The 16,576-nt window shown below is 41.4% G+C and overlaps 1 protein-coding gene and 1 long non-coding RNA gene across 5 annotated transcripts; one reads left to right on the forward strand and one right to left on the reverse strand.

Annotated features, from left to right (window-relative positions):
* Nucleotides 1-307: 307 nt before the first annotated feature.
* Nucleotides 308-10,799, forward strand: mtg1 (mitochondrial ribosome-associated GTPase 1). 2 transcript variants are annotated; one of them, XM_042336891.1, is made up of 11 exons: nucleotides 308-500; nucleotides 2,252-2,316; nucleotides 2,679-2,783; nucleotides 3,314-3,400; nucleotides 4,076-4,132; nucleotides 4,592-4,682; nucleotides 5,194-5,255; nucleotides 6,268-6,364; nucleotides 6,598-6,679; nucleotides 7,162-7,274; nucleotides 8,639-10,799. In XM_042336891.1, the coding sequence occupies exons 1-11, from the start codon at nucleotides 401-403 to the stop codon at nucleotides 8,734-8,736; spliced, it is 957 nt and encodes a 318-aa protein (XP_042192825.1). In that variant the 5' UTR covers nucleotides 308-400; the 3' UTR covers nucleotides 8,737-10,799. The 2 variants fall into 2 exon arrangements, with proteins under 2 accessions (XP_042192825.1, XP_042192827.1); XM_042336893.1 differs by lacking the exon at nucleotides 4,076-4,132.
* Nucleotides 10,800-11,062: 263 nt separating this feature from the next.
* On the reverse strand, nucleotides 11,063-15,820 carry LOC103182107. Of its 3 annotated transcripts, none has more exons than XR_488280.2 (3): nucleotides 15,513-15,820; nucleotides 12,288-12,394; nucleotides 11,063-12,160 (listed from the first exon to the last, which is right to left on the reverse strand). It is a non-coding gene; the product is annotated as an uncharacterized LOC103182107 (long non-coding RNA). The 3 variants fall into 3 exon arrangements; XR_488276.2 differs by having other exon boundaries at nucleotides 15,451-15,820; XR_488277.2 differs by lacking the exon at nucleotides 15,513-15,820 and adding an exon at nucleotides 13,619-14,367.
* Nucleotides 15,821-16,576: the final 756 nt, after the last annotated feature.

Raw genomic sequence — 16,576 nt, forward strand, 5'->3', positions numbered from 1 at the left:
CCTGATCCCAGACCCTCAGCCCTCCCTCCTGATCCCAGACCCTCACCCCCCTCCTGATCCCAGACCCTCACCCCCCTCCTGATCCCAGACCCTCAGCCCCCCCTCCTGATCCCAGACCCTCAGCCCCCCCTCCTGATCCCAGACCCTCACCCCCCCTCCTGATCCCAGACCCTCACCCCCCCCCCACTCCTGATCCCAGACCCTCACCCCCCCCCTCCTGATCCCAGACCCTCGGTGTCCCGGGAACTAAAGTTCCCGCTGTGAATGACGGGGGGAGGGTATTTACTGTGACACAGGGCCCGGGTTTGGGGGAAGGTATAGGGGGAGGGACTCGTGACGAGGAGCGGCACCGGTCCCCCCTGAAGCCTCGGCCGCTGCCCCGAGCCCCGAGCCCGGGCTGATGAGCTGCCGCGCGGCTCTGTCTGCTCTCCGGGTCCGGGAGAGATTCGACTTCGGCCACAGAGATGTTACCCGATGGTTCCCGGGACACATGGCGAAAGGTGGGAATTACTGACAGTGGGAGAGGGAGGGAGTGGGAGAGAGTGGGAGCGAAAGAGAGGGGAGGGAGAGAAAGAGAGAGGGAGGGAGGAGGGAAAGAGAGGGAGGGTGGGAGAGAGGGAGAGAAAGAGAGAGGGAGGGTGGGAGAGAAAGAAAGAAAGAGGGAGGGAGAGAAAGAGAGAAAGAAAAAGAAGAGAGAGAGAGGGAGGGAGAGAGAGAAAGAGAGAGGGAGGGTGGGAGAGAGGGAGGGAAAGAGAGAGGGAGGGTGGGAGAGAAAGAAAGAAAGAGGGAGGGAGAGAAAGAGAGAAAGAAAAAGAAGAGAGAGAGAGGGAGGGAGAGAGAGAAAGAGAGAGGGAGGGTGGGAGAGAGGGAGGGAGGGTAAGAGAGAAAGAAAGAGGGAGGGAGGCAGAGAAAGAAAAAGAAGAAAGAGAGAGGGAGGGAGAGAAAGAGAGAGGGATGGTGGGGGAGAGAGAGAGAGACCGGGGTCAGAGATTGGGGGAAAGAGAGAGACTGAAGGAAAGAGAGAGAAAGAAAGAAAGAAAGAAAGAAAGAAAGAAAGAAAGAAAGAAGGGACGGGGGAAAGGAGAGTGGATAGAGAACTCGGTGGTTCAGGCCATGAAACAAGTGGGTCCTCAACAGACAGAGGCGCTGAGTCTCTGTTGACAGTGCAGTCAGTCTTATGTTATCAACCGGATCTGAATGGGCAGAACTGGGTCACAGGGAGGTTTCCCCACTCAGTTCCTGTTAACCTTGTGAACAAGAGCCTGACGGGGAGATGCCCGGCCTGACAACAAGGAGAAAGCGTTATTGCACCCTCAGTCTGACTCACTTTGCATTCTCCCCTCTCAGTCAGAAGGTTGGGGGTTCAAGCTCCACATCGGACTTGGAATCACATAGTCTAAGCTGACACTTCATTGCGTGGCTGGAGGTGTATTGCACTGTTTGAGGTGCCGTCCTTTGGATCAGACGTTAAACCGAGGTCCCATCTACATCCACCTAAACAGACTGAGGTCTGTTTAAGTGGATGTAGAAGATCTCATGGCACAGTTCCAAAAGAGAAGGGATGTTCTCCCAGTGTCCTTGCCGATGATTCCCTGAATAAAATTGGTCACTCCCTCCATGGCTGTTTGTGGTACATTGCTGTACGTGGCTGCCACGTTTTGCCCCCAAAACACACAGTCACTCCACTTTACAGTGTATCCTTTCAGATGTCTTGATGATGTGATAAGACGCTATGTCAAATGCAAGGATTATTATTATTGAGGTTCCAGAGCCATTGGCTCTTGCCGACCCGCACTCAAATTCACTGGAATTGTGTAAGCAAAGTGTGTCCCTACGGGGACAGAGTGAGTATTCAATTCCAGATATGAAAAATGTCCATGTTTTGGTGACATACATAAAAGTGCAGTGATGGGTCGTTCAAAGAATACATTGAATACATGACTGCAATGATGCTCAAATGTAATTTGGTAAAACCATAAGATGTGCACCTGTTCGTAATGTATAAATCAACCCAACATACTTTTCTGAGGACTACGATACATTTTTGTGTCTCTGATAACACCATTTTTTGTAAGGGTTTGATACTTATTGGGGTGACTTAAAGCTTACTTTACTCTCACTGCCTTCCATTGACAGTGGGACTGAAATTAGAGAATGAAATAAAAATTTATTTTTGCGAGCGGTGGAAATAAAATGTTTTTACTATACTGAAGTGCGCTTAATGTACATTTTTATATTCTTTTTCTGAAAGGTCTTAGAAAGATGCAGAGCAGTCTGAAAAAAGTGGATTGCATTATCGAAGTTCATGATGCCAGGATATCCTTTTGTTATCGTACTGTTTTCAACAGTGTTTTCCTGAAAACACCTCGAACATGCGTACTGCAATTTGAACTGATATGATTTACTTAAAAGTAAACTGCAGTCCTGAAACATTTAGTTGGTTCACACAAATACACTGGTTAATACACTGGCAAATACATTGCTTGTGCAAATTGGCTGCTGTGTTCGCCTGTGAGGCACTTTTACAACATGTTAATGCGCCATATCAAAATACAAGGATTATTATTTATAGATATATATCTGCTTTAAATGTAAAGTGCTTTAATTGGTAGTGCAATACTTTCACAGTTGTAAATTATTATATTATATATACACAAGCCCTTGACTTTTAACAACACATTCCTCTGTCCGGCCGTAACCCTTTGTTTCAAGCAAGCTTGGCCATCAAACCACATCTTCTTGTACTGAACAAGATGGATTTAGCTGATCTTACAAATAAACGGGTAAGAACTTTTATCAAGAGCAACCTCAGCTTGTGAGTTGAATCACCCATGTGTAACCAAAGGAATCCCAACATCCAGCTACTGCTGTAATATACTATTAGCCAGTATAATACAATTTACATGTATACAGTGCCTCTCACATCAGGAAGACGTTGCTAAGCACTTGACGTTGGTGGCTGGGTACCCAAGCTGGGAGTGGGAGATGAAAGGATGGCGAGGGGAAAGATGACCAAAAGCGCAGTCAAGGAAATATAATTAAAAGAAGGTGCACGTGCTGGTGCTTCTGAGTGGTATAATGCAGATTTGCCGTGATATGCTGCATGCAGGGAATTTTCTGTTCTTAATCATGAAGAGATGCTGAATGGAGGCAATCATTGCAAAGGCCAGAAAGGTATTGTTATAGAATGGCTGTTAATTCAATCTCTCAGCTCTACAAAGTGCCCAGTCTGAGGGGAAAGTGAAAGGAAATGTGGTAGGCCGATTGTCAATGTTACCACAAGCAGATGATTTCCTATTTCTTTCTTGCCCAGAGAATCCTGAGTGAGTTGGAACAACAAGACATTCAAAATGTTCTCTTCGCTGACTGCCGGAGGCAAAGCGATGAATATGTGAAGAAAGTAAGTTCTTGTCATGTAGTTGAACTGGGTTTAAAGGTACATTTCTCTTAAAGCTAGTATTTCATATTCCACATGTTTGTGAGCCGTGGGACACAGACCTATGGGTCAGAATGATATGTTGGAAGGTGTCTCGTATTTCGTTCTAAAAACAAATATAAGCTTCCCAGCACCTCAGACTATTAAACAAGGACCTGTAGCAGTGATCTGACCCCAATATTACTCTGGTGCCAATCAATGATTTAAAAACTCAAGAGCAGAGTTCCCATAGATTTTCCAATTGCTGCAAAGGGTTCTCATTTACGTGACTCACGATTTATTATTAAGAAATACCATTAAGAAATACCACAGGTTAATAATCAGTTTTGTGTGAAATGATTTTCCCTGAGATTTGTGTTTTACTCACCAATCGGGCCTTCAGCCTCTCTGTTCCCACCCGTTGGAACTCTATCCAACAATCCCTTTGCCTCGCAGTCTCCCTTGCCTCCTTCAAGTCCCATCGTATGACCTTCCCCTTCGACTGCGCCTTCGGTCACCCTCCTACCCCCACCCTCCCTGACCTCCACCCTCCTTATCCCAGCCCCCAGCTTGGGTACAAACCCTTGACTGTCCAGTACCTTGGGACATTCTCCCGATATGAAAGGCACTATACAAATGTAATTTGTGCTTTTTTGGCAGATAGTTCCTACTGTTTTGGAGCTGATAGAGAAAAGTGATCGGTATCACAGGTCGGAGGTGAGAAAGCTAAGATGCTGCTAGCATCAAAGTAAAATTCTGACGGATGAACGGATACTGTGCTAAATTGATGCGCTTCAGATGCAACAACAACAACAACAAGATTCCATTTATAAAGCGCCTTTCACGTCAGGAGGACGTCCCAAGGCGCTGCACAGTTGGGTCATGACCCGAGCAGGGGGGAATTGGTCAGGGTGAGGGGAGGGAAGGGAGGGAGGGAGCGAGGAGGGGGGAAATGGTCAGGGTGAGGGGAGGGAAGGGAAATTTAAGATGCATTAAATCGATAGACAATTTACAATAGAACAATTACAAAATCAACCTGCACTGACAGTGGGATGTGAGCTTGTGTTTATTATGAACACATCTGGAACACACATTCTTGGTTATTTGTAGGTAGAGCTCTGATGTATTTGAAGGCTGGGGTGACACTGAACATTTTCCTTCATTGTTTTTCCGTAGAACTGGGAGTTCTGCTTAATGGTGATCGGAGTGCCAAATGTGGGCAAGTCATCTCTCATTAATGCCATGCGAAGGATGTATCTAAAGAAAGGTGTGGTATATGTGTTTCATCATTGTGCAGTTGCAATTCACTTGAATTTGTGAGGGACTCACCATTAACAATAGGAAGCACTTGTGTTTTTATAGCACTTTATAATCGTCTCAAAGCACTTGACAGTAAATATAGTCAAGCGTAGAGACTTACTTTGTAGGGTTTGTTGGCCAGAGCAGTACCGTAGGATGTTTAACACACACAGGCATTTGGGGCTTCGGTTTAACATCTCATCCGAAAGGTGCCAGATCTGACAATGCAGTGCTTACTCTCCCCATTACTACACTTGAGTGTTAAATCGCTTTGTTAAACCTTTATTAATCTCTGTAGATAGAAGCACCAGCCATTCCTTGACACCCATCTCAATCGCTGAAATGAGGAACTCACTGGGTGACATTGATAGCAGGAACCTGCACTACATTGCAATTCTGCACTTTGTGATAAGCAAGTGGGTGCTCTGTGTGCTGGGCGGTTCGGTGTCATGCGTCTGTCTCTCTTGGTTTTCTTTCAGGGAAAGCCTCCCGGGTTGGTGGGGAACCAGGCATTACCAGAGCTGTCTTGACAAAGATTCAGGTAAATCTAAATTCAACGTCTACATGATTCAGCAAATCTCATTGCCAACAAGACCATCAAGGGACCTGATAGCACATTTTCAAATGCACCTATATATTTGTTAGTAATTTTAAAATGGAAATTTGTTGATAACTTCATAGGAAATGTTTGGTACATCCAGCTTCTAACACTGACTAAGCTAGCTTCCAGCACTAAAATATGTCTTCCTTCCGGCTGGTCAGGTCACCACTGATGTCACTTCCCATGCACTGCACGTAGGAAGTAGATGTGATGTCACGTTTCCCCTAGGAAGTGTGGGAGATGCACTGCCTAATGATGACCTTGAATTCAGCCACACTTTGTTTCAACACGAGGGGAGGGGGCTGTGTTTATGGATCAAGACCATCACACAAAAATAGGGGTTGCCCAGTATTGACTTTTCCTGGAGTGGGGAAATTGGAAGTGTAACATTTAGGTCAAAGATGCCATATTCTTTCTGCTTTGATAAAGTAAAAACAGTTGTGTAACACATCAGAGCTGGAGCCCAGTTGTCACAGGAGCATTAATATCAAAGGAGGCCTCCAGTGGCAGTAAGCGACATGCATTTGCTTGGCACGTAGTGCAGTATTTTCACCAGCTCTGTCTTTAGATGGTTTCCTTTTGCTCCATTTCTTCATTCTTCTTCCCAAACCTAGTTATGAAGTTATTTTCTGGCTAGTATGAATTATCTTGTGTGATGGTAACTGATTATCATGAAGATTTATATCAGTCAATGGATCTTTCATTCTTGGATAATGCCTGTTATCAAATTTTTATGTGGTTTGATTTTTTTTTAATGGCTGTGCTATTAATAGTTAATTTCGTCTCAACTTCATATACTCAACCTGAATGCACATGTAAATGGTTGCTTGGCTTGGAACTCAAAATTGGGGCAGGCTAGCTGGCAGAATCTAGGACAAGTACTTTCTGTCTCCTTTTCTTGTCCTCCAGTGAATTCACAACAGGTATTGATGGATGGTGTGTGTTTCCGCAGGTCTGTGATCGACCCCTTATGTATTTATTAGATACACCTGGTGTCTTTTCGCCACACGTAGAAAATGTGGAAGTTGGCATGAAGCTGGCACTCTGTGGTAGGTTCAGCACCTGTAGTTTTGCATTTGTTTGCTGGTTAAGATTGCCTTGTACACATAATAACAAACAGCCCAAACTTCAATAACTCCACAATGTGCCTCTTTGACCGCGCTTTCAGTTACCACTTACAGCAAAGCATTCGATTTTATACTAAATCTCTTCATTAAAATGTTTCTTTGAAGGTATTGTGCTTGAATCAGTTTTTCATTTTAACATTTTATTATCCTCCCAGGAACTATATTGGATCACTTGGTAGGAGAAGATGTAATTGCCGATTACCTGCTTTTTACCCTCAATAAACAACAGAAGTTTGAGTAAGAATTGTTTTACGATGCACTAGTTGATGACAGATACTATTGTAACAGTTCATATTCAAAAGCCAGTTAACATACTTATGCACACACGTTCTGATGGTAAATTAAGCAAGTTTCTGTATGTAAGTATGGCTCGTAATCTAGAGGTGGCCCTGGAGTTGTTTGATTGTTTTAGTGGGGTAACCTTCTGATCCTCTGAATGTGGTATGTAGTAAGAATAGGCTATTCAGCCCTTTGCCTGTTCCGCCATTCTATTAGATCATGGCTGATCTGGACCTCAACTCCATTTACCTCAATTTTACTTCATAAATTCTAGTGTTTTGGAGTTCGGAGACCTGAGAATTAAACATTTCACTAATAGCCATGCATGTTAACAGTCTACCAAAGATGGTTCCATGTATTTGCCAATTGAGTAACACTGGCTTTATTTCCAATGTATAGTTGAGATCCATACCGCATAGTTTGATTCTCATTTCTTTCAGTTATGTGGAGCGGTACCAGCTAGGAGAGCCCTGCGATGATATCCAGATGGTGCTTAAAAAAATTGCAGTAAATCTAGGCAAAACCCAGAAAATAAAAGCCCTGACCGGTGTTGGTAAGTGGACTGTGCTTTCTATGGCTTCCCCGATAATGGGGGAGTCCCAAACCAAATCTCGTGGTATATTACTATTAGAAATAGTATATTTGCTACGTAGGAGTATCAAGGAATATAGAGCAAAGGCAGTTGAGAAGTTACTTTTGAATAAGCACATTCTGCCCTTTTGAATAAGCACAAGACACATTATGAAGACTCATAGGATAAGTGGGCTGACCTGAAAACTCACCAACAAACAAGTTGCAAATTAATTAAAGACAGCACCACTAGTAACAAATTATAACTGCAAGTTTTAATCATGTTGGCAGTTTATACGAAGCATTCAAATCTATTAGCTAAAGAAGCGTGGAAAACTATGTGCGAACAGTACATTGCTCTGTTGGAGCTGGAGGCACTTTGAGTGTGATTATGTGATGTGGGTTTAGACTGTGTTTATAATTGTGAAGCCTCTTCAGAGGAAAAATAGTTTCAGTAATTGGAATGTGATGTGATATTATCTCCGTGTAAGTGTGAAAAACATCAAACGGAAATGGATAAATTGAAACAATATCCCCTTCTTAGGTTATAATGGTGCAGCAACATGACTGTAATCTTCAAAGAGTTGCGAGCAACCCTTGTGATATATCCAGTCCTTGGTTTATTTTAAGCACTGCAGCTGTTTACTGACCTCAGGCAGTTTTAAATCAGGGAAGTATGAGCTTCAATTGTGTTTTATACAAATGAAGTCGGAAATCGCTTTGATATCCTGTGCATCAGGGCACCAGCATGCTATAAGAATTCTGAGCACAAATTCAGAGCATTCGGTGGATCTGGGATCATCTGAATATGCAGCAACTGAAGGCAAGAGCCTTTACACAAGCCTCAAATGTTACTGATCCACTGGGTGCCTCAATGATTTTAACAGCCCCAGCTTTAATCTTAAGACCTTGATTCAAAGATTCCCAGTATAGCACCCAAACCATTCATGCAATATTAAAAGGGAGGATTATAAACGCATTTCAAATAATCCTTGTTAACTATAATCCAAATGTGATTAAAACATTGAAATGGTTAGCAGAATGCTGTATTCATCCCATTCATGCTCTATTTAAACAGGGCTTTGTGTAGTTTTCACCTTTTTTTGCCTACAAGCGGTGTTCCACAGTTCTTTAATGATTTTGGCTTCACATAGTTTGTGAGACCAATATTGTGTCTTATCACTATTAAAATATGTGTTTCAATTGAGATAATGTTAACATTCTGCTCTGCAATGTGATAAATCAGTGCAAAAAACATCAGCCTTTATTGCACTAAATACCAGAGTAAAATTCTAATTCACTGGATTGAAGTTAGGCCAGTGACTGAAAATGTTGCATTTTTTTCAGGGGATGTGAAAGTTCTTATACCAAACTACACTGCAGCTGCGTATGACTTCATCAGAGCCTTCAGGAAAGGGGAGCTGGGAAAGGTTATGCTGGACTGATACATACCTTAAAAGCTTGGAGAGCTGTCAACCTTACAAAAGGCTTCAGATAGATAACTTGTGGTACAAGTGCAGAAAGGGTCTGTGTCACGTACATTTGAACATGGTGAATACTGGTAAATTAAGCACCCTTGCCTCCAGGCTTCCGAATCACATTCTCGAGTTACAGCAATATTACATAAGATTGTTTCAAAAAGCTGTCGAGTTTGTAAACGTAGCACATGATGTTGTTACACATGTCAATGAGATGTCTGAAAAATAACCCAATTTGTCTTTCTTAATAAACCATATTGGTTGAGAGAGTTTTGCGATTACGATTTTAAAAAAAAGTATATTTTCATTTGAACAGTACATGTTATTATTAGCTTGGAGGAATCTCTGAATTATGAGCATGTGAGGGGCTGAATTGCCATTTGTTCTTGTCTATCATCAACCCCATTTATTGGCATTCTAGGTTTATATAGGGTGGCCAAAATGTTGTGATGCCATTACAATGTCTAATAAGTCTTAAAGAATTGATGAAGAAATAAAGTAATTATTATTAAAATAAATAGTATCACGACTTTTTGGTCACTCTATTTTTGGTAGCTCGATAATTTAGCTGTGTTGCAATTAGCACCAAAATACTAAATAAAAGTTTTATTAAAGTAGCAGAAAATAACAAATACAATACAAAAAATTAAGCTAATTCACATCCTTTGCAACAATTTTTAATGGAAAAAGTTTCATTATTTAATTCATTATTTAAGAAGAGTTGATTTCTTGTTTTACTTTGTTTTTTACAAAATAAACTCACCAAAAATGAGTAGCTAATTGCTGGGAGTGTGAATGGGTGAGAAATTCCTTCTACTGAAAAGTGAAGCGACTTTGCCAATAAACACTCGTGACTGGTTTGCTGTTATGAAAAATGATTAAATTAAAAGAAAGACAAATTTATCAGACAGTATATACTGTCATCATTAAAGGTCCTGATGTGAAAGGTGCTATACCAATGTAATTTGCTGTTGTTGTATTTCTATTTCCATAATCTGCAGCTGCAGTGTGCGTTCAGTGTGATAAATTATTATTTTTGTTCTTCCATCATACAGAAATATTTCTTTAAGTGCACTTTGATGGAGATTAGGCTTCATGTTCCTGGTTAACCCTTGCACCATCTAGCTGTTCAAAGTCTGCTTGTACAATTGAGTATCATTGCTGCACGGAGTTCAGTCACTTTTTCAAAATAAATGCACAAATGCCAGTGACAAATTGAGAATAATATCAGAAGTAAATCAGTGTTTCGTTCACACAGAATGCAAATCGGCCCATTGTGCTGGCTCTTTTAAGAGCAGTTTTATCCATCCGTTTACCTACCCTTTCCCCATACCCCGATATCTGTATATGTTAAAGTGTAAATCTGTATTTCCTGTTACTCTTAACAGAAAGCCCAGGAGACTTTTTTTTCATAAAAATGACAAATCTCCAGCGCAGTTGATCAAAGCAGATCACTGGAGTTGTTGTTATCAGTGCACCAGCTCTTTTTGAAAAACATTTTAGTTCAAATTTACAGAATTTTTTTTAATATCTACTTTATGTGGGGCAAGCTGATAGATGTTTGGCTCCCGCTTTACTAGTTGAAGATAAGTGATAGATAACTCAAAAAGAGTTACAAAAATTTCACAACTTGCAGGTAATATAGAACCATTAAAGGGGCAAATGGCTGACATTCAGAAATATACCCTTAGAGTTAATGTCTCCCTCATACAATGCAGGTCCTACATCACCAGATTGACGTTGTATCCAATAACTACAGAAAATAGTCGAGGCTGATTTCTGCTGCAGTGAAACTTTCTATTAATAATGTACTAGCCCATTTACCAGGAGCACTTAAAGGAGGTTGAAACGAACACTCCTCATCCACTGTTGTTATTACTAAATATTGTGTACAAATCACATATTAACCCAAGAACGATTTTATTTTCATTCAAATGTACTTCATGCATTCAAAATATGTCCAGATGAAATAAAGTGTGATTAAACAAAGTACCATACAGCATAACACAATAAAATGCACTTCAACACTCCAGATACATCATTTCTTTATGTGCCGTGTTATTTTAAAATTTTAGTAACTCGTTGATGAAATGCTATTTTATACTATATAAATGTATTGATATATATATCTCTATTGAACACAAAAGCACCGTCTAAACCTATTTCATCCACAAAACCTCTTGTACATTTTTGCTTTCAAGAGACTGCTGTAGTAAAATACATGCAATATTTACATGATAGCTCTGTACATGTAGAGTCGAGACAGGCTGCAGTGAAGACATACAGACAGCACTTTGTTCAGTTTGCTCATAATTCACGTGAAATAATTTGTTACAAAATGCTAAAAGTTCAATTCTATTTTCGAGAACAGGTGCAACAACAACAAATTACATTTAAAAGAGTAAAGTGCAAAGTACCCTTTGCACCTGCCTGATTTAATTGTTTGAATTAGCCATAATAAAAGGCATTGCCTATGGTTTGAAGTGGCTATTGATGCAGGCAGGAACCACCAGAATCTATCAGCAATCCAAGTCTTCAGTGAGTGCAACTGAGATTGTAACAGAATTACTTGGAGCAAGCAGTGCTTTTTAAGTGCAAGTTTTTTTGTTGCATCTAACCTAGCTAGTGCTATACTGTGCTTCAATTTTTTTGGAGGAAATGTCCTGAAATACAATCTATATTATCTATGTTTATTCAGTGCTGCAAGCCAATGTCTTATAATAACAATCATCCTTGTGTTTAATGTAGTGCATTTCATGTTGGGTGGACGGCAGCGCTCCAAGACCCTAACCCGTGTGAAAGGGGTTATATAAATGCAAGTTGTTGTCTCACAATGAATCATGGGTTATCCTGCGAAGTGTCTGTGTATTTTGTAAGTGGAACAACATTTATTTGGGTGAAAGTGATATTAAATTCGATCAACAAGGTTATCAGATTGAGGGAAGTTTCAGAAATGGAAACATTTCAGAGTAAGCACGGAGCACACGGATGACATGCTGAAAGAATACCACAGGGCTCCGGTGATAGAGGACCAGATGCTGTACCTATAGCCTCCTTCAGACGTGCCATTCGTGCCAGGGGGATGGTACTGACTAATGTAACCCATTGAGCTGCCCCAGCTAAGCCTTCCAGGTACAAACCGGCTTGCTGCAGCTCGAGGCCTATGTCGGGACCCTGTGACAATTCGCCGAGGGTTCGAGTAAGATCTACGGCTGGAATATTTTGCGTGTGTGCCCCCCCGAAAGCGGGAGGCCCGGGACGATCCGCGAGCTGCGCCTCGGGCCCCTCCTCTCCCTCCCTTGGTGGTGACATTTTCACAGAAGATCGCGACCAACAGGATGAGGGTCCAGCATGTCGCTGCAGTTCTGTTCATGGTGAAGAAGCCAACAATCTGGGGAGAGATTCACAATGATCGGCGATTCGGAATTACTGCCCAATGTCTGCACTAAAATAAACCCAGAGGATTTTGCACGGGAGATTGTAGCGTAAAAGTCATGTGGTAGAATTTATAACATTACCTTTTCCACCCCAAAATTTTTCCTTTTCTGCTCAAAGTTCTTGCTGTCATGTGGTCACGTGGGTCCTGGCAGCTCTCGTCCAAAGTGTCCACTCTCCCCGTGAGGACCTAGGCATTGAGAGTTTGTTAGTAAACTACTATATTAGGAAGGTATTGTAGCTGATTCAAAACCCATTTTACAGTAAGCGTCACTGGATAGCAATGAGAGCAGTAGTCTGGTTCTGCTATTTCTAACTGAGGGTGGGGGGAAGGTAAGCAGGGTCTCCTTGGAGGTGAGCTGGCTCCAAGTTTACGTGATTGGCAATGGAATGTCAGAATCAAATCCACTCTCGATGATAGGCTCGGTAGTCCAGTTCCTGAGCCGGGCGGGTTCGCAGTACTCCAGGGCACTGCTGGTGACAGCATAGCTCATTGGGGGAACTTGGGGCAGAGGAGCAGACTGATCACTAGGAGCAGGAATTCTTTCCACTTAGCTCCCTGAAGGCAAAGGCCTGACAGGTAAGCTGGACGAGCAGTGGGAAAGCTTGCCAGATAGTGCTCTCAATGGCAAGCTATGAGGTTTTAGCCAGTTAAACTCCAGCAGTATTCCGATGCACACTGGCTCTAGCAAGTCTGCACTGGAGGTAGCTGAGAAGGGTGCAACCCCTTCAGGGACAGAGTGCACATTCCAGACACACAGAAATGTTTGGTTTGGATACTCATTAAGCATGATCATAGGTTTCCATATGTGTCAGACATGTAGCTGACGGAAAAGATTTGATTCTCTCCCCAGCCTGGGGACAGTGAAGTCAATGGAAGCATTTCTAAGAAACCTGTCAGTTTTAATTGTAGAATCTCCTACTTGTTTCAAAGCATGAGACAGTATATTATGAACCACTGAAGAATTAAAGTATTAGCACTTGAGGACTGAGGTAGAAATTGGGCAGAATGCATAGTACAAGCGAACGGTTGGAATTGTGAATGTCATGTCCAATTCTGCTTCTGGCTTTTTATGAGATCATCTCTTAAGCTGACAACTCTATGTCTAAGTCAACACAATGCAAATGCTTGCTGCATGGTTGAGTTAGGTTAGTGGGTTGCCAAGGGTTGTCTATGTGAGCAATACACAAAATTGATTATTGTATTATCTTTGAAACTGGATGGAGGGTGACACATATTTCATTGTTATCCCTCAAGGTTATGAACAGCCTTCCAAAGCAAAATGATTTTAGATAGCTCCAAAAGATCCAAAGGAAACATGAATTATAATTGGGATTGTGAATTACTCGATTGGTATTTGCTGTTCTCTATACTTCTACTGTTATTGTAGAGGGGATTTTTATTTTTATTTACCACATAGGTTCTCACTTGCAGAATCATTGTGACACAGATTATTCTACCCTCAACGCAAAATCATTTGATGCCTTCTCATGACTGAAACACAAAGTGAAAATAATTAAAAACAGCCAAAAATGCGAGACAAAGAAAGTAGGACACATTCAAGGGAATTCTTAGACAGACTGACGAGACATCAACTACGTTTAGCAATGTCAAAGAAATAGATAAGTGGACTTTAGACAAGGACAATGGGTTATCTTAGATGAAGAGAATGTTGCACATCTATCTGAAGCATCAATCATATGTTGTGCAGTAGATTTTTTGTTCTAGTTCTCAACTTGATCACTAGAAGCACAGCATAATTCATCATGTTGCTTTTCTGCTATCCGTGGCTTCCTGCTTTTCTTCCCCCAATTTATTCACAACAGAATCCACATTTGTATGAATGCAATGTGAATTTATTTCAAAATATGGCATCTTTACCATTCAGCAAGTGAGGACGGAAGGAATGGAGACTAAAGCTAACTAAAAACTATGTTTCAAGCTGAAAATATTTGTTTCGGAAAAAAATAAAGACTATTTCATGCATCAAAATGGCTTGGAACTGTTTTGCTGTTCTCATTAAAGAGCCAGCTGTTTTCAACTCATAGACTGGGACAAGATCAATGGCTGAACCTGGCAGTGCAAATGTCTATGCTCATGTGTTCATACCCAACTATCTATGAAGCAGTCTTAACATTGAACATTAGTTTGGGAATAATGTAAACAATACACAATGGGATGGATACAAACAATTGCTACTTCTTTAAAGTTCTTTCATTGGTTTAATTGCTGAACTCTCCTGATTTAGCACTTCATGTAGTCTTGCCAAAAACAATTAAAATGTGGGCAACTTGACATCTGAACTCTGTCTCTTTCAGAACATATTAAGGTATTCCAGGTGATGGGCAACAAGATAAATGAATGGCTCAGATGTTCATCTGAACTGGCTGCTCCTCAACTAAGAGAGTGGAAGAGTAAGTTACTGTATAGCAACAGTACAAGCGTGTTCACTACCTGCCTGTATGTGGGTGGGTTAAATTAATCTTTTATTAAATTAGCAGTGGCAGATGAGTAACACCAATCCTCAAAGCAGCGAATGCAAATTGCATTATTGGGGGCTGAGCTCAACTGTGTACTGGAGATGAATTAACATCTGCCATGATCCAGTCATTGCCCTGGATATTTTAGGAGCACTGTTGAAGCACATAAAATAAACACAAAAATGTACAGTGGACAGTCACTGGTTGTATAAATAGTGTTGCCAGTGGGTTGTACAATACCGTAGTAAAAAAGCATAACACTAGTGTAATATCTGTCACACAGGTATTGGGTACTGATCCTATACATTGGTAATCCTTAATACATTCACAGTGGCATATCAGTACGTGCACAATCACATCTGTCAGTGCATTCATGTGTATACTACTGTAACACATACAATGCGTACAGTTCATGGATATCAGTAACGTAAGATATATTTTTCCACAACCAGTGATCCCATGTTTCACCAGTATCCTGTTATTCAGTGTGAATGCTATATTCAGCTCTTGCCTCGCCTTCTTAATTGCAATTTTCATTTCAATCTCGAACACACAGCCACGGTAGTCATCTCTGTTTGCCCTTTTTTTCCCTAATGCTGTGATATTACATGTTATTATCAGCCTGTTGCTGAACGCAATGCTGTTTTATCTGCTGATCTTTGGGGCTTTCGTTTTGAATTTACTGTTTGAGGAATTAAAGGGAGTGTTTTTCTCCTACTGTAATTCATGCACTTTACAAAGAAAAATAAAAGATATCAGACGTACCTTTGAGCATCCATCCCTTGCTGTTGGCACTTTACATGCTGGAAATGAAGGATTGCTCTCACCTCTTGTTATGTGTTAGCAGAGAGGCTTTCAGTGGTTTTCACTGCCCCAATCCAACGCTGTGTGTATGGCGGTGCTTGTGCAGTGATGACTGCTGATGCTGTCTCTGCCTCTCAATCGCCTCCTTATAGATCTCTATTCCAGTTACATGCTCTGCGTTGCGTACATTGGGGAAGAAATAAAACGTTCCCTGAACCTCACCGGAGAAATAATTTTGAAATCAGACAATAATAAACTGGAAACTGACACACAAGAACAAAGGGAATCGGTGGAGAGAAGGGCAACTGTGGGTGGAACACATTTTTTTAAAAAAAGGTAGGAGGAAGCAAGGGTTGGGTTGTGACTGAGGCAAATGGGAATGCCCACTGTAAATTTGCAACATACGTGAATATTTTAACAGACCACTCCTGTCTCTCTTTGCTTTATTGTTATGGATGTGGGAAACAGGGCTTCCTTCCCACACTGGGTATTTTTCTACCAATCTATTGCATCGACAACAATTCGCATCTATATCACAATAATCCTTGCATTTGATACAGCGCTTTTCACGTCTTCTCAACGTCTCAAAGCGCTTCGCAGAATATGCTGTAAAGTGAATTGATCGTGTATTTGTGGGCGAAACGCCCACATAGCGCCTTTTGTGTCGGCAAAGGCGCTTCATCCATGCTGTACTTGGCAACGAGAGGAGCAAGGAGGGAAATGCTACGATTTTCTCAGGGTAGTGTTTAGGCTGCAGTTGCATCCAATTTTGGGGAATCTGAAGGTATAAAAGGCACAGCCATGGAGAGGATATAATGATAATAATAATAATAATAATAATCCTTGCATTTTACTATAGCGCCTTTCACATCTTCGAGACGTCTCAAAGCGCTTCACAGAATATACTGTAAAGTGAGTTGACTATATTTGTGGCTGAAACGCGGTAGCCAATAGTGAAGGAATTATTATTCCTAGGAAAAACGATCCGCCAATCGACTAACAACTGGGTTCCTATTTACTGCTAGGTAAACAGAGGAATGGTGGAGTGGTGGATATGGCGGAGATTTGCAAGGATAATACCAACGAC

Source organism: Callorhinchus milii, unplaced genomic scaffold (genome assembly GCF_018977255.1).
Source record: "Callorhinchus milii isolate IMCB2004 unplaced genomic scaffold, IMCB_Cmil_1.0 Scaffold7, whole genome shotgun sequence".
Taxonomy (NCBI): Eukaryota; Metazoa; Chordata; class Chondrichthyes; order Chimaeriformes; family Callorhinchidae; genus Callorhinchus; species Callorhinchus milii.